The sequence below is a fragment of the Coregonus clupeaformis genome, chromosome 37, assembly GCF_020615455.1.
Source record: "Coregonus clupeaformis isolate EN_2021a chromosome 37, ASM2061545v1, whole genome shotgun sequence".
Classification (NCBI taxonomy): Eukaryota; Metazoa; Chordata; class Actinopteri; order Salmoniformes; family Salmonidae; genus Coregonus; species Coregonus clupeaformis.
In genome coordinates, this window is record NC_059228.1 from 8,237,497 (window position 1) to 8,258,248 (window position 20,752).

A 20,752-nucleotide genomic window follows, 5' to 3' on the forward strand; every position below is an offset into this window, starting at 1 on the left:
TCCTCACTGGATTCTATGTGGACTAACTTTTGATCTATTCAATGTGGATTCAGGAAGTCCCTCTAATACTGAAAGTTGTATCTGTTGATTTATTTTAACCATTGAGGTATCCTTGGTTGAACTCCATTCACTGTCATTGGATGTTGGCAGTTGATCTCTGCCTAATAAAATCCAAATCATAAACACCTGTTGCTTTGCCAGAGGTTTCCTGTCAGCCAGCCTCTCACAGACCTCATTCCAACTGCCAGTTTGTCCTTGTGTCGACAAATAAGAGACCAACAACTGTGGCATCACCAAAACAAGCCTTTTCCTAGACACAGACTATCGTGAGAAAGTAGCAAAAACGAGTTCCATGTTTAGGCGCTACACATTCTGAAGCTCATCCCAAAGAGATTATCCATGCTAGCATGCTACCACGTGTGAAGAAAAGGCCAAGGCCAGTTGAGGCTGGTGCTCGGAGTCAGGAAGAGGTCAAGTTCAATGAGGTGACAGTATACCTGGTGGAGAGGAAGATGGGCAGCAGTAGAAGGAGCTTTCTGACCAACCTGGCCAGGTCAAAAGGCTTTAAAGTGGAATACGTCCTCAGGTAGGCCAACCAGCCCACTCTCTTTCTCAAGTCAAATAGATTCTCTTGTTTTTTTTTGCTTAGTGATCAATTAAAGGGATGGATCATGTTATGGTAGGTCCTATGTGATTGTTTGTCATAAGTTCCTGGTCAGAATTTTGCTGCTTTATGTCTGATTGTGAGACGTTTCTTGGTTCCAAGTGAGGACATTGTGCATTTAGCAGAGAGCAAAGATTATTACTTGATCCCATATAATCCCATAACTTGCATAACATATGTTTAACAAGACTTCCGATGCCAGAGAACCCACACAGAAGGAATCGCCCACCAGCTACCACACCATAGCCTGTATTCAGAGCAGCTAGCAGGTTCATTTAAGGCTGCTGATACGGTTCCTCCATACGCCTCTCCATGCTAATAAGAATCCATTGTGCCATAGCTGCAATACTGAGCTGATCGAGCTCAGCCAGGCAGACCCAGCTGTATGGGCCTGCCTGAGGGGCACCGGTGGGAGTAGCTGAGCTGGGAGGTTGTAGAACAGAGCTGCTGCCAACGCCGCATCGAGCCAGGCTGGGGCTGATGGCAGCATTCCCAGAAACACAGCTTGAACGCTCCTACGGTTACACTTGGCTTGATACAATTGTTTGAAACAAACCACAGCTAGGAAGTAGACATTGTGTGTGTGTGTGTGTGTGTGTGTGTGTGTGTGTGTGTGTGTGTGTGTGCATGCCTCAAACTGACATTCTGCCTAGCAGACTATTTGATATCAGCTGCACCCATACACATTTTTTTTTCCTTCTACAGATACTGAACAAAAATATAGACGCAACATGCAACAATTTCTACGATTTTATTGAGTTACAGTTCATATAAGGAAATCAGTCAAATGAAATGAAATCATTAGGCCCTAATCTATGGATTTCACATGACTGGACAGGGGCACAGCCATGGGTGGGCCTGGGAGGGCGTAGGCCCACCCACTGGGGAGCCGGCCCAGTCAATCAGAATGAGTTTTTCCCCACAAAAGGGCTTTATTACAGACAGAAATACTCCTCAGTTTCGTTAGCTGTCCAGTTGGCTGGTCTCAGATGATCCCGCAGGTGAAGAAGCTGGATGTGGAGGTCCTGGGCTGGTGTGGTTACACGTGGTCTACGGTTGTGAGGCCGGTTGGACGTACTGCCAAATTCCCTAAAATGACGTTGAAGGCGGCTTATGGTAGAGAAAAGAACATTCAATTCTCTGGCAAAACTTGAGACATCTGTGGCTTTGTGTTGTATGACAAAACTGCACATTTCAGAGTAGCCTTTTATTGTCCCCAGCACAAGGAGCACCTGTGTAATGATCATGGTGTTTAATCAGCTTCTTGATATGCCACACCTGTCATGTGGATGGATTATCTTGGGAAAGGAGAAATGCTCACAAACATGGATGTAAACAAATTTGTGAACAAAATCTGAGAGAAATAAGCTTTTTGTGCGTATGGAACAGTTCTGGGATCTTTTATTTCAGCTCATGAAACATGGGACCAACACTTTACATGTTGCGTTAATTTTTTTGTTCAGTATATTTAACAATGTAAAATGTATTTCAAATACATGTAGATAAATGTGCATCTTTGCTAAAATGCATGTAATACCTTAAAATATATTCCAGAGATGCATATACAGTGCCTTTGGAAGGTATTCAGACCCCTTGACTTTTTCCATATTTTGTTATGTTACAGCCTTATTCTAAAATGGATTAAATAAACAAAAATCCCCAGCAACCTACACACAATACCCCATAATGGCAAAGCGAAAACATGTACTTATTTATATAAGTATTCAGACATTTTGCTATGAGACTCAAAATTGAGCTCAGGTGCATCCTGTTTCCATTGATCATCCTTGAGATTTTTCTACAACTTGATTGGAGTCCCCCTGTGGTAAATTCAATTGATTGGACATGATTTGGAAATGCACACACCTGTCTATATAAGATCCCACAGTTGACAGTGCATGTCAGAGCAGAAACCAAACCATGAAGTCGAAGGAATTGTCTGTAGAGCTCCGAGACAGGATTGTGTGGAGGCACAGATCTGGGGAAGGGTACCAAAACATTTCTGCAGCATTGAAGGTCCCCAAGAAGACAGTGGCCTCCATAATTCTTAAATGGAAGAAGTTTGGAACCACCAAGATTCTTACTAGAGCTGGCCGCCCAGCCAAACTGAGCAATCGGGGGAGAAGGGCCTTGGTCAGGGAGGTGACCAAGAACCCAATGGTCACTCTGACAGAGCTCCAGAGTTCCTCTGTGGAGATAGGATAACCTTCCAGAAGGACAACCATCTCTGCAGCACTCCACCAATCAGGCCTTTATGGTAGAGTGGCCAGATCGAAGCCACTCCTCAGTAAAAGACACATGACAGCCCGCTTGTAGTTTGCCAAAAGGCACCTAAAGGACTCTCAGACCATGAGAAACCAGATTCTCTGGTCTGATGAAACCAAGATTGAACTCTTTGGCCTGAATGCCAAGTGTCACGTCTGGAGGAAACCTGGTATCATCCCTACGGTGAAGCATGGTGGTGGCAACATCATGCTGTGTGGATGTTTTTCAGCGGCAGGGACTGGGAGACTAGTCAGGATCGAGGGAAAGATGAATGGAGCAAAGTACAGAGAGATCCTTGATGAAAACCTGCTCCAGAACGCTCAGGACCTCAGACTGGGGCGAAGGTTCACCTTCCAACAGGACAATGAACCTAAGCACTGGCAAAAAGTGCTCTTCACTGACGAGTCACGGTTTTGTCTCACCAGGGGTGATGGTTGGATTCGCGTTTATCGTCGAAGGAATGAGCGTTACACCGATGCCTTTACTATGGAGCGGGTTCGATTTGGAGGTGGAGGGTCCGTCATGGTCTGGGGTGGTGTGTCACAGCATCATCGGACTAAGCTTGTTGTCATTGCAGGCAATCTCAACGCTGTGCGTTACAGGGAAGACATCCTCCCTCATGTGGTACCCTTCCTGCAGGCTCATCCTGACATGACCCTCCAGCATGACAATGCCACCAGCCATACTGCTCGTTCTGTGCGTGATTTCCTGCAAGACAGGAATGTCAGTGTTCTGCCATGGCCAGCGACGAGACCGGATCTCAATCCCATTGAGCACGTCTGGGACCTGTTGGATCGGAGGGTGAGGGCTACGACCATTCCCCCCAGAAATGTCAGGGAACTTGCAGGTGCCTAGGTGGAAGAGTGGGGTAACATCTCACAGCAAGAACTGGCAAATCTGGTGCAGTCCACGAGGAGGAGATGCACTGCAGTACTTAATGCAGCTGGTGGCCACACCAGATACTGACTGTTACTTTTGATTTTGACCCCCCCTTTGTTCAGGGACACATTATTCCATTTCTGTTAGTCACATGTCTGTGGACCTTGTTCAGTTTATGTCTCAGTTGTTGAATCTTGTTATGTTCATAGAAATATTTACACATGTTAAGTTTGCTGAAAATAAATGTAGTTGACAGTTAGAGGACATTTCTTTTTTTGCTGAGTTTATATCCATTTTAAATACATTCTGTAACACAGTGCCTTGCAAAAGTATTCAGACCCCTTGGATTTCTTCACCTTTTATTGTTACAAAGTGGGATTAAAATGTATTTAATTTGACAACAATCTACACAAAATACTCTGTAATGTGAAAGTGGAAGAAAAATTCGAACATGTTTTAAAGATTAATATAACTTCATTATATAAAATAGACATTGCATAAGTATTCAGCTCCCTGAGAATACATGTTAAAAAACCTTTGCCAGCAATTACAGCTGTGAGTCTTCTTGGGTAAGTCTCTAACAGCTTTGCACACCTGGATTGTGCAAAATGTGCCTGTTATTATTTTCTAAATTCTTTAAGCTCTGTCAATATGTTGGGGATTATGGCTAGACAGCCATTTTCAAGTCTTGCCATAGTATTTCAAGCAGATTTAAATCAAAACTGTAACTTGGCCACTTAGGAACATTCACTGTCTTATTGGTAAGCAACTCCAGTGTAGATTTGGCCTTGTGTTGTAGGTTATTGTCCTGCTGAAAGGTGAATTCCTCTCCCAGTGTCTGGTGTAAAACAGACTGAAGCAGGTTTTACTCTAGGATTTTGCCTGTGCTTAGCCATATCCCGTTTATTTTTATCCTGAAAAACTCCCCAGTATTTGCTGACGTTAAGCATACCCATACCATGACACTGCCACCACCATGCTTGAAAATAAGGAGGCAGTTGCTCAGTGATGTGTTGTGTTGGATTTGCCCCAAACCTAGGAACATACAGATACAGTATGTTACTAGCCCTGAACATAGGGCTTTGCATTTAGGCCAAAAAGTGTTGCCTTGTTGCTTACAAGATATGTTGTCTATTTGTGTTCTTCTTTTCACTCTGTCATGTAGGTCATTATTGTGGAGTCACTACAATGTTGTTGATCCATTCTCAGCTCTCTCCCATCACAGCCATTGAACTCTGTAGCTGTTTAAAATCACCTCATGAAAACATCACTGAGCAGTTTCATTCCTGTCCTGCTGCTCAGTTCCGAAGGACGACTGTATCTTTGAGGTGTCTGGGTGGTTTAATACTGGTTCCCTTACTGGTGTCCCACGGGCCGAATTTGGCCCGCGAGTGGTTTTATTTAGCCCCTCAAGTTTTCTTGGCAAAATAATAAAAACAATAAAAGATGGTTGAATTTTAATTGTTGGACATCATCATCAGTAACGGATGGCGACCATTTTTGTGCCAGAACTCTCACCACACATCAGCTATCAGGTGGAGAGGTGAGGAGTGATATATGCCAATTAGGAATGAGGGGGATGATTCGGTGGCCATGATGGAATGTGGCCTGGTTGGGAATTTAGCCATGACACCGGGGTGAACACCCCTACTCTTACAATAAGCGTCATGGGATTTTGAATGACCACAGAGTCAGGACACCCATTTTAACGTCCCATCCAAAAGACGGTTTCCAAATGTAATCAAGGTTCGAAATGATTATGTTTTAGTCAAATATTATATATGTTTAGGCTTCTTGCGGTCAATTTGCAGTATTTCTTTCTTTTTTTTAATGTTCTGGCCCCCGACCATCCGCTCAAGAAAAAATTGGCTTGAATCTAGCTGATGATCCCTGAACTAGACCATGCTTAAAAATATATTAAATGTCTGATTTGTTATTGTTACCCATCTACCAATCACTACCCTTTAGAAAAGCTCCCTGGTCTTTGAAGTTGAATCTGTGCTTGAAATCAATAATTGACTGAGGGACCTTACAGATGTTGTATGTATGGGGGACAGAGGAAGGGTTATTCATTTAAAAACCATGTCAACCCCTATTATTTCACACAGAGTGAGTCCATGTAACTTTTTCAGTGATTTGTTAAGCCAAATTTTACTCCTGAAATAATTTATGCTTGTCTAAACATAAAGGGCTGAATACTTATGCAACAACTATATTTTTTATTTATCTTAATTTTTCTTCCACTTTGACATTACAGAGTATTTTGTGTATAATGTTCACAAAAAAATGACAATTAATTCCATTTTAATCCCACTTTGTAACACAATAAAATGTGAAGAAATGCAAGGGGTCTGAATACGTTTTCAATGCACTGTATACTGTATGATGGAATGTATTTAAAATGTATTAAATACTTTTAAAATATACATTATCTGGCCAATTTTTCCTAAAGAATCTGTCTAAAAATATATTCAGTACCAGTCAAAAATGTGGACACACCTACCCATTCAAGTGTTTTTCTTTATTTTTACTATTTTTTACATTGTAAAATAATAGTGAAGACATCAAAACTATGAAATAACACATATGGAATCATGTAGTAACCAAATAAGTGTTAAACAAATCAAAATATATTTTATGTTTGAGATTCTTCAAATAGCCACCCTTTGCCTTGATGACAGCTTTGCACACTCTTGGCATTCTCTCAACCAGCTTCACCTGGAATGCTTTTCCAACAGTCTTGAAGGAGTTCCCACATATGCTGAGCACTTGTTGGCTGCTTTTCCTTCACTCTGCGGTCCGACTCATCCCAAACCATCTCAATTTGGTTGAGGTCGGGGGATTGTTGAGGCCAGGTCATCTGATGCAGCACTCCATCACTCTCATTCTTGATAAAATAGCCCTTACACAGCCTGGAGGTGTGTTTTGGGTCATTGTCCTTTTGCAAAACAAATGATAGTCCCACTAAGCCCAAACCAGATGGGATGGCGTATCATTGCAGAATACTGTGGTAGCCATGCTGGTGTGTGCCTTGAATTCTAAATAAATCACAGACTGTGTCACCAGCAAAGCACCCCCACACCATAACACCTCCTCCTCCATGCTTCACGGTGGGAACTACACATGCGGAGATCATCCATTCACCCACACCGCATCTAACAAAGACTCTGCGGTTTACAAAGACTCCAGACCTAAGGACAGATTTCCACCGGTCTAATGTCCATTGCTCGTGTTTCTTGGCCCAAGCAGGTCTCTTCTTCTTATTGGTGTCCTTTAGTAGTGGTTTTACATTTTTACATTTAACATTTTAGTCATTTAGCCGACGCTCTTATCCAGAGCGACTTACAGTTAGTGAGTGCATACATTTTTCATACTGGCCCCCTGTGGGAAACAAACCCACAACCCTGGCGTTGCAAGCGCCATGCTCTACCAACTGAGCTACAGGGGACTACGCAGCAGGTTTCTTTGCAGCAATTCGACTATGAAGGCCTGATTCACACAGTCCCATCTGAACAGTTGATGTTGTGATGTGTCTGTTACTTGAACTCTGTGAAGCATTTATTTGGGCTGCAATTTCTGAGGCCGGTAACTCTAATGAACTTATCCTCTGCAGCAGAGGTAACTCTGGGTCTTCCATTCCTGTGGCGGTCCTCATGAGAGCTAGTTTCATCATAGCGCTTGATGGTTTTTGCGACTGCACTTGAAGAAACTTTCAAAGTTCTTGAAATGTTCCGTATTGACTGACCTTCATGTCTTAAAATAATGATGGACTGTCGTTTCTCTTTGCTTATTTGAGCTGTTCTTGCCATAATATGGACTTGGTCTTTTACCAAATAGGGCTATCTTCTGTATACCCCCCCTACCTTGTCACAACACAACTGATTGGCTCAAACGCATTAAGAAGGAAATAAATTCCACAAATTAACTTTCAAGAAGGCACACCTGTTAATTGAAATGCTTTCCAGGTTACTACCTCATGAAGCTGATTGAGAGAATGCCAAGAGTGTGCAAAGCTGTCATCAAATATATTTTGATTTGATTAACACTTTTTGGGTTATACATGATTCCATATGTGTTATTTCATAGTTTTGATGTCTTCACTATTATTCTACAATGTAAAAAATATTTAAAATAAAGAAAAACCCTTGAATGAGTAGGTGTGTCGAAACTTTTGACTGGTAGTGTATATATTGTATTGGCAGTTTTGATAACACCTCTGTAATTCAGCCTTTCACAAACAAGATACGTGTTCTCTTGAACGTTACACACACACACAAGCATGCAGGCACATAGACATTGTTTAGTGGGGTGAATGCTGTTTGTGAGGTGGGTGAGAGGCACAAACCCTCATTTATAATTTATCGTGTGTGATCTGTTTAGTTTCACCATTCTAATTTCAAATATAAAACTCAAATACACAACAACATATGCATGATCAAGCTTTCTGAATTGTGAGCTTATTATAGGAAATTTTAGTGCTCAGCTAGTCTGTGATTTTGTCTTTAGCTGCTGTAAAATTAATGGCATGTCGATAATTATGTTATACTATACACACTTTCCGTAATCTTGGTCTTGGCTGTCCTAGTGGGATGCAGTGTAGAGAGACTCCATTTAGCACAAGCATCAGCTCTCCCTGTCTGAACCCCAATGAATATAGCCTGTCCTTGCTCACTGCACTGGGGCTCAGGGTCCCGCTGTTCCTGGGAACTCCAATCAGGTGCAGTGCCATGTGCTAGCTCATTTGCATCTGCTGTGTCATTTTACATTCACTGCTGGTCGCAAATTGGAAAAATATCTAAATTAAGGTTGGATTATAGGGGCTATGTTTCTGTAAGGAGGGCAGCGAGTAAAAGAGGATGTGTGAGAGAGAAAGCACCATTTTCTTTAACCCTATATAAGAACAACCCCACCATGGCTAAATTCAGTACCTATCAATTTAATCACAGGGTTGCATGACTACATCAGTCAACCTTCGATTGTGACCGTCTGAAAGACTTCCTGTCTGAAAGACTTCCTGTCTGAAAGACTTCCTGTCTTGTTAGAATCAACAAGGCTATCAGTCTGAAGAACACTTTCTTTTCCCTTTTTCCAAGATGATGGGTTATACCATTTATTTTTCTGCAAAAATCAAGATTCAGTTCACCACAATATACTTCTGAAGTTGGTGTTGGCAGTGTGCAGAATTATATTTTCCCTTTTGGTAATCATATAGTCATATTCACACCTGCGCAAAGTCATTGAATGTGCTCATGTGCTCTACCCACTCATACTGTTTGTGTTATCTTTGATGAGCCTCACTCTGGGGGTGTTGTTGTTGTGGAGCCTCCCTAAAACCTGGTCTCAGTGGCAGGCCAACCTGTGCACAGAGCAATCAGACAGAGGATTAGTCTCACCACTGATTTGGCCGATTAGGCCCCTGCCTCTCTCCTGACTGTTAGGACGTCCTGGGAGGGCCGTAAGGAGCCGTTATGCTGTTTTACCTCTGCGAGGAGACAGGGGAAGAAGGAGGAGCATGGGGAGGATAATTATGCACGTACGGGTGCTCTGATTGGCTCATTGGTGTGGTGGTTAAACAGAGGGGGTTTCCTTTTGGGGGAAAACCAGACACGTCTGTTATGAGGATTCCTATGGAGCTGTGTGATACACTGTGAATGCATACCTCCACTCTTAGGGGCGTATTTTCAGTCATAAACATCTGAATGATGCTCAGAGGACTTCTGAGGAGGCTGTGGTGCGTGTTGTTCTGTCTGCGCTGGTCAACATACAGCATGTTATAGTAGTCCCTGCCAAGACTCACACTGGATCTGAAACCTTTATATATCTCTCTAAAACAATAGAAATAAAGACAGTGAGAGTGTTCTCATTCTACTCCAAATAAATTCTATGACATAAAAGGAACCACTGGTGTTACAATCAGACAGATTCACAATCTACAGATCAAGGCAACAAGTTCCAAGCAAAGGGACATTTTAGAGCCATATAGATGGCTCTGAGACATTTTAGACACTGCAGTGGGACCTTTTTCTTCAGGAATAGACAGTATTTGGCAGCTTGCCAGATGACACTACCCTAATCACTTGATCCAGACAAGTGATAATAAGACATCATGATAGGTCATGCATGCTTTTGACCAGTGGTGGAAAAAGTACTCAATTGTCAGACTTGAGTAAAAGTAAAGATACAGTACCTTAATAGAAAATTACTCCAGTAAAAATGAAAGTAACCCAGTAAAACACTACTTGAGTAAAAGTCTAAAAGTGTCTGGTTTTAAATATACTTAAGTACAGCAGTGGAAAGAGTACTCAATTGTCGTACTTGAGTAAAAGTTAAAAGTAAATGCTATACATATACATGTAATTCCTTATATTAAGCAAACCAGACAGCACACATTTTTTGTTGATTTTTTACAGAGAGCCAGTGGCACACTCCAACACTGAGACATAATTGACCAATGCAGTATTGTCAGAGGCAGTAGGGAATACAACACGTTATATACAGTGAGGGAAAAAAGTATTTGATCCCCTGCTGATTTTGTACGTTTGCCCACTGACAAAGAAATGATCAGTCTATAATTTCAACGGTAGGTTTATTTGAACAGTGAGAGACAGAATAACAACAAAAACAGAAAAATGCATGTAAAAAATGTTATAAATTGATTTGCATTTTAATGAGGGAAATAAGTATTTGACCCTCTCTCAATCAAAAAGATTTCTGGCTCCCAGGTGTCTTTTATACAGGTAACGAGCTGAGATTAGGAGCACACTCTTAAAAGGAGTGCTCCTAATCTCAACTTGTTACCTGTATAAAAGACACCTGTCCACAGAAGCAATCAATCAATCAGATTCCAAACTCTCCACCATGGCCAAGACCAAAGAGCTCTCCAAGGATGTCAGGGACACGATTGTAGACCTACACAAGGCTGGAATGGGCTACAAGACCATCGCCAAGCAGCTTGGTGAGAAGGTGACAACAGTTGGTGCGATTATTCGCAAATGGAAGAAACACAACATAATTGTCAATCTCCCTCGGCCTGGGGCTCCATGCAAGATCTCACCTCGTGGAGTTGCAATGATCATGAGAACGGTGAGGAATCAGCCCAGAACTACATGGGAGGATCTTGTCAATGATCTCAAGGCAGCTGGGACCATAGTCACCAAGAAAACAATTGGTAACACACTACGCCGTGAAGGACTGAAATCCTGCAGCGCCCGCAAGGTCCCCCTGCTCAAGAAAGCACATACACAGGCCCGTCTGAAGTTTGCCAATGAACATCTGAATGATTCAGAAGAGAACTGGGTGAAAGTGTTGTGGTCAGATGAGACCAAAATGGAACTCTTTGGCATCAACTCAACTCGCTGTGTGTGGAGGAGGAGGAATGCTGCCTATGACCCCAAGAACAACATCCCCACCGTCAAACATGGAGGTGGAAACATTATGCTTTGTGTTATTTTTTTCTGCTAAGGGGACAGGACAACTTCACCGCATCAAAGGGACAATGGACGGGGCCATGTACCGTCAAATCTTGAGTGAGAACCTCCTTCCCTCAGCCAGGGCATTGAAAATGGGTCGTGGATAGGTTTTCCAGCATGACAATGACCCAAAACACACGGCCAAGGCAACAAAGGAGTGGCTCAAGAAGAAGCACATTAAGGTCCTGGAGTGGCCTAGCCAGTCTCCAGACCTTAATCCCATAAAAAATCTGTGGAGGGAGCTGAAGGTTCGAGTTGCCAAACGTCAGGCTCGAAACCTTAATGACTTGGAGAAGATCTGCAAAGAGGAGTGGGACAAAATCCCTCCTGAGATGTGTGCAAACCTGGTGGCCAACTACAAGAAACGTCTGACCTCTGTGATTGGGTTTTGCCACCAAGTACTAAGTCTTGTTTTGCATAGGGGTCAAATACTTATTTGCCTCATTAAAATGCAAATCAATTAATAACATTTTTGACATGCATTTTTCTGGATTTTTTGTTGTTGTTATTCTGTCTCTCACTGTTCAAATAAACCTACCATTAAAATTATAGACTGATCATTTCTTTGTCAGTGGGCAAACGTACAAAATCAGCAGGGGATCAAATACTTTTTTCCCTCGCTGTATGTTGATAGGTGCCTGCTGTCCTGCCAGAGCATTCGAATTGTAATAAGTACTTTTGGGTGTCAGAGAAAATGTATGGCAGTAAAAAGTACAGTAAAGTAAAGTATTTTCTTTAGTAATGTAGTGGAGTAAAAGTTGTAAAAAATGTAAATAGTAAAGTAAAGTACAGATACCCCTAAACACTACTTAAGTAGTACTTTAAAGTATTTTGACCACTGCTTTACACCACTGCTTATGACAAGCCTTACAATACAGATACAGTATTTATTTATTATTAGTTAGGCTGTCTGGTACAAATGTACATATAAAAGCTGAATTGCAGTATACAGACAAAAAAAGAAAAATAAGATATAAAATAATAATTGGAGCGCAAAGTCTAGTCTTGACAGCTTTGGACGGATGGTGTCTGATCTTGATGAAGGCTTCTATTCTGCTGGCAGCTGAGTTGGTGGTTTGATGATGGTGATGTTGGTGCTAGAGTTGGCTCGCCGGTACTAACGTTGTTCTCAGTCATCAGCTCTATGTAACCACTGGACCTCTTCTCCACTAGCGATGCGTAGCAGCTTGTATCCACATAATCATGCATTATACCTGCAGGCTTTAAGTAAAGTGTTACCAAAATGTTACTGACCTGTGATCCCCTTCTTCTTGTTCCCTGTGCAGTGATGAGGTCACTCACGTGGTGGCAGAGGATAACCAGGCTGGGGCATTGTGGGCATGGCTGCGGGGGAGTGGTCTGAGGGATGTCTCCAGACTGCAGGTGCTGGACATCTCCTGGTTCACGGACAGCATGAGAGAGGGGAGACCTGTCACCGTGGAGACCAGGCACTGTATTCAGGTGAGGGAACCTGTGGTCAGTTTAAGTGTAGGTGGGCATTTTCTGCAATGTGTGTGTGTGGGTGTGTGTGTTTACGCGTGTGTACATGTGCGAGAGAGAGATTATTTTGGAAAACAAATGAAATACTGTATAGATACTTTTATACTGATATAGTCTGTTGTAGTTCTGAAAACATACAGAGTGTGACTGGAATGGATGTGTCTGCAGGATTCACACAAAATATAGGCCTCTGTCCCCACTGACACCATTTGCTAGCAGATGGGCATCTTGGTGGGTCTCTTTTTAAATTGGCAACTCCACAACGTTTTAACCTAATTTTCATTATGTTCAGCTCAATACCAGTGTCAACATATGTGAAAATGGCACATTTCTAAGTTTTGTAGAAAAAATGTAAAGTTCAGTAACACATCATTTGAATTGGTCCTTATTACAGTGTAATTACATATGCAATTACACTGTAACAAGTATTGTAATTAATTGTAATAATGCAAAGTTACACTGTAGTAACAACATGTAACTGGTGGTAATTGCAGTCTGTAATTATAGAGGTGTAACAACGAATGCTTGTTACAAATTATGCTTGTTACAAATGTTAAGGTTTCCGAAAGCATCCCAACCATATATCCCAATGCACCATTTTTCAGCCTGCACATTTCAGCCTGCACAAACAATGTGATGTGTTAGCCAATTTTAAACCGACCACCTCATTGACACAACTCTGCAATAAAGCCTCTGGAGTCTGATGCACACAGTTCACAGATTTTTTATTTTTTAAATTGTTACCCCAATTAATGGTGCATTTGACAATGGGTCAATTACTTTAACCATCAATTAAACATTTTTAGACACATTAATAAACCGTTATGGTTAAAATGTGAGATAGTCATTCGTGCTTGTCAAATTGTAAGGCTATTAAACTTGGTTGAATAATGGTTTAGAAATGCACACAAAATGTCCATAAGACAAACTCTTATTATCTCTTATGTAATCTTGCAAGGGTTTCACTGTTGAGGAAAATTCTCACTTTGTATGGGATGCATTGGTGCAATTATTTAATTATCCCAGGAATTAAGGCATCATGTCAAGCTCTACCCATCTGCGCAACACGCTCGAAATAATGACGACATTGAATGGGCCAAAATTTGTTGACACTGATGTCATGTGCTGTTTTTATAGTGTAACTTTGAGTTATTACTATAAAATACTTTCAATTTTGTAAGAAATGTAAGGTCTTTTTACATGATGCAATAAAGTTGACAAAAAGAGAAGCTCATCTTTTGTTTGTAGGTATTTTCACTTGGTAATGAGTAGTAAGTAATTATATAGAAATTGCTCATAGGTACATTTATATTGCACTTAACTCTAAATAGCTAAATCCTGTGTTACAAGTGACAACCTTGTACTTATGCAGATATTGCAGATATGTACTCTGTGATGTACTAGTGTGTTTATTTTCTCACTTGGATGGTGCTTCCACAAACTTTAAAATAAGGGCCAGATTGTCAGGATGGGTAATGTAATATAAGTACACAATAATTACAAGTAAATACCACTCAAGATACACTTCATTTTAACTGGCTTAATCCTGTGTAACACCTAGTAATTACATTGTACTTACACAGATATTACATGTACTCTGTGATGTACTAGTGTGTTTATCCTCCCACTTGGATGGTGCTTCCAGAAGCATAAAATGAAGGGCCAGGGTTGTCACGATGGGTAATGTACTATATACAGTAAGTACACATTAATGACAAGTACCCTCAAGATACAGTTCATTTTAACTAGCTAAATCCTTTGTAACACTAGTAATTATGCAGATTTGGCATGTACTCTGTGGTGCACTTGTGTGTTTATCCTCCTAGTTGAGGATGACACCGGTATGGTAGACCCCAGTCAGTGAGGTTGACCTATATATATATATATATATATATATGTTTTTTATTTTTTATTTTACCCCCTTTCTCTCCCCAATTTCGATCTTGTCTCATCGCTGCAACTCCCCAACTTACTCGGGAGGCAAAGGTCGAGTAATGCGTGCCTTCCGAAACATGACCCGCCAAACCACGCTTCTTAACACCCACCCGCTTAACCCGGAAGCAAGACTCACCAATGTGTCGGAGGAAACACTGTTCACCTGACAACCGAGGTCAGCCTGCAGGCGCCCAGCCCGCCACAAAGAGTCACTAGAGCGCGATGAGCCAAGTAAAGTCCCCCCGGCCAAACACTCCCCTAACCCGGACGACGCTGGGCCAATTGCGCGCCGCCCTATGGGACTCCCGATCACGGCTGGTTGTGATACAGCCTGGGATCGAACCCGGGTCTGTGGTGACACCTCTAGCACTGCGATGTAGTGACGCCTCTAGGGAGGCCGGTTAACCTATATGTTATCGGTTCTTGTAAACCAAATGGTACACTTTTTGGGGGCAAATGCTAGCAACAACATTGAGTGGAAATTTGAAGAGTGTGCATTCACGAGTAGGTAATTAGAGCCTATGTAATCTCGAGACACCCAGTGCATCTGTACACAAGAGGTTTCAACCTTGTGATAGTTATTACTGAATTGGATGCAGCTGAGATAGAAATGAAACACTAAATTGGTGAATTTAGTGAAACTTCCCTTTCGAAAAAAGTCAGAGTGCAGTATAACTGCAGTACACTGCAGCAGAACTGCAGTCAGAGTGCAGTATAACTGCAGTATGCTACAAATACTGCGTCCAAAATAACACCGTTATTTTTACAGCAGTAATTTTGCATGGTAACTGCAGTTAGAGTGCAGTATAACTGCAGTTCAACTGCAGCACACTGCAGTTATACTGCAATAACTGCGTCCACAATACCACAGTCGACTGCAGTTAATACACTTTTACTGCAGTTTGAAAACTGCAATCTTCTTTTTGTAAGGGTTGCTCATTTGTTACAAACATGGTAACAAGTATTCATTGTTACACCTCTGTAATTACAGACTGCAATTACTACCAGTTACATGCTGTTTTTATAGTGTAACTTTGAGTTATTACTATTAACTACAACGCCTGCTACAGTGTAATTACACATGTAAATCCTTTAAGAGATAATCAATGAGGGGCTGTGTGTTCTATGGAAAATAATGAACAACGTGGAAGGTGTGTTCCATGACGCGTTGGCAGAGTGGAACTGACCTTCCACAGAGTTGCATTATTTTTGAGAGAATGCATAGAGCATTCCATCATCAATCTACACGCAAAACCCCATAAAGACAAAGCAAAAACCGGTTGTATTTTTTGTGTGCACATGTATAAAATAAAATAAATGGAAATATCACATTTGCATAAGTATTCAGACCCTTTACTCAGTACTTTGTTGAAGCACCTTTGGCAGCGATTACAGCCTCAAGTCTTCTTGGGTATGATGCTACAAGCTTGGCACACCTGTATTTGGGGAATTTCTCCCATTCTTCTCTGCAGATCCTCTCAAGCTCTGTGAGGTTGGATGGGGAGCGTCGCTGCAGAGCTATTTTCAGGTCTCTCCAGAGATGTTAGATTGGGTTCAAGTCCGGGCTCTGGCTGGGCCACTCAAGGACATTCAGAGACTTGTCCCGAAGCCACTCCTGCGTTGTCTTGGCTGTGTGCTTAGGTTTGTTGTCCATTTGAAGGTGAAACTTCGCCCCAGTCTGAGGTCCTGAGCGCTCTGGAGCAGGTTTTCATCAAGGATCTCTCTGTACTTTGCTCCGTTCATCTTTCCCTCGATCCTGACTAGTCTCCCAGTCCCTACCGCTGAAAAACATCCCCACAGCATGATGCTGCCACCACCATGGATGGTACCAGGTTTCCTCCAGATGTGACGCTTGGCATTCAGCCAAAAATAGTTCAATCTTGGTTTCATCAGACCAGAGAATCTTGTTTCTCATGGTCTGAGAGTCCTTTAGGTGCCTTTTGGCAAACTCCAAGCGAGCTGTCATGTTCCTTTTACTAAGGTGTGGCTTCTGTCTGGCCACTCTACCATAAAGGCCTGATTGGTGGAGTGCTGCAGAGATGGTTGTCCTTCTGGAAGGTTTTCCCATCTCCACAGAGGAACTCTGGAGTTCTGTCAGAGTGACCATTGGGTTCTTGGTCACCTCCCTGACCAAGGCCCATCTCCCACAAAACTTCTTTCATTTAAGAATGATGGAGGCCACTGTGTTCTTGGGGACCTTCAATGCTGCAGAAATGTTTTGGTACCTTTCCCCAGATCTGTGTCTCGACACAATCCTGTCTCGGAGCTCTACAAATAATTCCTTCAACCCCATGGCGTGGTTTTTGCTCTGACATGCACTGTCAACTGTGGGACCTTATATAGACAGGTGTATGCCTTTCCAAATCATGTCCAATCAATTTAATTTACCACAGGTGGACTCCAATGAAGCTGTAGAAACATCTCAAGGATGATCAATGGAAACAGGATGCACCTAAGCTCAATTTCGAGTCTCATAGCAAAGGGTCTGAATACTTATGTAAATAAGGTATTTCTGTTTTTTATTTTTTATAAATTTGCAAAAATTTATAAAAACCTGTTTTCACTTTGTCATTATGGGGTATTGTGTGTAGATTGATGAGGACATTTTTGTATTTAATCAAATTTAGAATAAGGCTTTTTGAAAAAGTAAAGGGGTCTGAATACTTTCCGAATGCGCTGTAGCTAACCAAACAATCAGTCCTAGCTTGCCATTATGAAAATTGAATTTAACAATGCCAATAATATTTTCAATTCGACTTTTGCTTTCAAAAGCAGCTCAAACATAGAATGTAAGAATTAACTATAGCCATTGAATTCTACCGTGAGTTATAGGGAAATAATGTATGCTCTAGAATGCCCTTCAAGCCAATCAGAAACAAGTAGTTTTGTGGCAACAACCTCAAGACTAGGCATGCGACTTGTTTCTGCTATCTGAGATTATCCATTTGTCAAAAATGGCCATCTACATTGAGCGAATTGACCAGTATATACCATGGAGGGGACAGGGACAACAGTATTTTCCTGGCCTGAAAGTCTCCTCCCCACAAAAGCCCACCTCAACCCCACCAAGCCCACTCTCTTAAGCATCCTCTGCTACAGGGATGGGAGGCAGGTGTGCACCTCAGCCTGAGTTCACTACTCACATAGTAAGTGCCTCTCTACCCACCCTACTATCTACACTGTTAAAACCTATTCATTAATTGAATAGAAAACCTCAAATCTTATCATGACTTCATGTTTTCCAGCCTGCTACCTCTACCTGGCGCAGGCAAGGCCCAGTCTCTCTCTGAGATATCCAGTTGTGAAAAGCACTGGGAAGGCCGGTGCAGAGAAATACAGTAACTCGGATCTGGTACTACTACAACCAGCTTCTCCCCTGCTTCTACAACCAGCTTCTCACCTGTTACCTCAAGGAGATGAGGCGCACCGCCAAGTTTTACAAGAACCTGAGAGAGTCTCGCATGAGTCATCCAGCTGGGGAAGAGAACGGGTTGAGTGTGCGGACACTGAGGATGAGATAGTGGAATTTCTACAGGGCAGGCAGCGGGTGAGCTCTGATGACCAGGAGGTGTCGGAGCTGGTTGAGACGATGGGCCTCCTGTCTTTCTCAGACTAGTCACCTAGCTCACAATGATTGAGGCTAGCAAATTGGGAGGTATGGTAAGTTCGAAAAGTGTAGATTGGACACACACACACAGTTAAATATGAATAGTATTATTATATTATCAATAAATGAATTTGAATTTAACTATACCAATTGCGATATGTAACTTCTTGAGTGAGAGATTTTGTGTGTGTGTGTGACTGTGTGTGTGACTGTGCGTGTAAATGTGACTGTGTGTGTGTGTGTGTGTGTGAGGAGAGTGCAGTGGCTATGCACCGAGCACTAGATGGTGCTGTAAACTGTAAAGGGAGGTTTTATTATAGAACATAATAAGGGGAACTAATCAGTTATGATTTTAAATATGCAACAGAACAAAAATGTTCATTTATGGTAGACTGCAGAAATAGAGATGAATGGCCTGTAAAATAAAAGAGAAGACAAAGGAATCTTTAAAAATATGTAAATGATGCAGACAATTTAGAGATAGTGTGAATAAGTCCATAAAAGAATGATGGGCACTAGAATCATAGATATGAGAAGGACAGACAGATAAGAAAATGTGACCTTGAACATACTGAGTCCATTTTCTCAACGACATTTGCAATATTAATTACCATATGGCAAGACTTGACTAGTCAGTATGTCAAATCTATTGGTGATGCTCAGTAAAGGAATAATACAAGATAAATGTTTTATCCAAAGTTCAAATGGGAGCTTTATTGTGTGTGTGTGTGTGTGTGTGTGTGTGTGTGTGCACATTTGTGTGTGTGTCAAATATACTGACCAGAGAGGAATTGTAGACGAGAACACATTTACCTTTCTCTAGCCTCCACTCACATTACCACATTTCAGTTTGCTTGACAGCGGCAGAAGGATCCCCCATAATGCTTTTGCGTGCCAAATAGACCCATCAGCATTACGTCAGGGCTCGGAGCTCGCCGCTAACCAACACACAGACAGATTTGTTTATCCTGGATGGCACTGTGGGAGCCTTCGCAACATATGGGCCTAGAATAAGGAAATATGCTGCCTGGTTTAGATGGACAGTCTATCTTTCTACTCTCAGTGGGGGAAAACAGAGACAGACGTTATTCCCTTCTTCCCACCATACCTGGGTTCAAATAACATTTGAAATAATTTCAAATACTTTAGCTGGGCTTGATTGAGATTGCCTGGCGCAATGCAACCAATATAAACGTCTCAAAAGTGCAAACCCCGCCCATCTGGCACTTCAGACAGGCTAAATCAAACGCAAAAAGTATTTGAAATATTTCAGATAGTATTTTAACCCAGGTCCACTTCCTACCAACCTCAGCACAACAGTGTTCGCAAGAATGGCTCTCTGACAGTGTTGCGCAGAGTTATGACAACAAGCGTGTGCCTGAGTTATACAACAACAGATATAAACATGGGCATTTCCCATTCCTGAGCACCCATTTGTGCTATTCCATATGACATGCTAAAATGTGGCCCATCAATAGATTTATTTTGCCTATGTCATTTAAGCAGATGAGCTAATGATGCAATATTGACATTTATCAGCCTTTCTCCTAAGGTAACCACAGGGCTCTTTTACTGCTTTACCTGTGATGCATCCTCTTTCTATACACAACAAGGAAATACACTGTGGCATTTATGTGTGCTGTACTTCCAATAGATAGTTTTTTATGAGTTATAAATCTATTTAAGAGCCTTGTGAAGAGATACAATATTCTCTGAGCTGGCTTCGCTAACACGTTCGCCTCAGGCTCTTCCTACCACTCTAAAAACGTTATGTGTTTTACAACCATAAATATTCCACCGTGTACCCTGAATGCTGCTACTATGGAGAATTACACGTTTTAAAAACCCATTGAAATTTAATATTTCCATTGGTTACTTACTGGCATGCATACAATGGGCTACAGAGGCTGTTTTGCGTAAGTGGAGTGGGATGTGGAATAGGTGGTGGGCTGGTGAGAACGAGGAGAGAGGAGACAGTGAGTAAGAGATTGAGGGAATGGTTACAGGATTGGAGAGAGATGTGTCAGGCTTGTGAACACAGACACATGTTGTCCCTGTGCAGTGGCTGTCATCAATCTTCTTTAAAGAAGGGCTAGTGCCCCCAGTAGGAGTGGCGGCCTCTGTGACCCCTAACCCTGCTCGGTGGCCCGTGAGGATTTCATTAACCTGCCTGAACACACCTCTCCGTCTGTGTGAATACAATTAACCTGAACAGACAGCCCCTGTCTGCATCTGTAGGCACACACACAAGCGTGCACAGGCCCGCTTGCTCACCCGCACCCATGCAAGCAAACAGTCAGGAACTCACGCACGCACGCATGCACGCACCGGGCATGCACGCACGAACACACGTGAGCGTGCCCGGTGAGTGCATGCGTATGTGCTTGCGTTCCTGCCCACTTGCTTGCATGGGTGCGGGTGAGCAGACGGACC

The 20,752-nt window shown here is 42.2% G+C and overlaps 1 protein-coding gene across 1 annotated transcript in view; it reads left to right on the forward strand.

Annotated features, from left to right (window-relative positions):
* Positions 1 to 360: 360 nt before the first annotated feature.
* LOC121553292 (DNA nucleotidylexotransferase-like) overlaps positions 361 to 20,752 on the forward strand; it is a 182,711-nt gene continuing 162,319 nt past the window's right edge. Inside the window, exons 1-2 of the mRNA XM_041866314.2 lie at positions 361 to 586; positions 12,564 to 12,738. Of these exons, the coding sequence (XP_041722248.2) occupies positions 408 to 586; positions 12,564 to 12,738 (354 nt within the window). The 5' untranslated portion in view covers positions 361 to 407. The remainder of the gene's footprint in view (positions 587 to 12,563; positions 12,739 to 20,752) is intronic.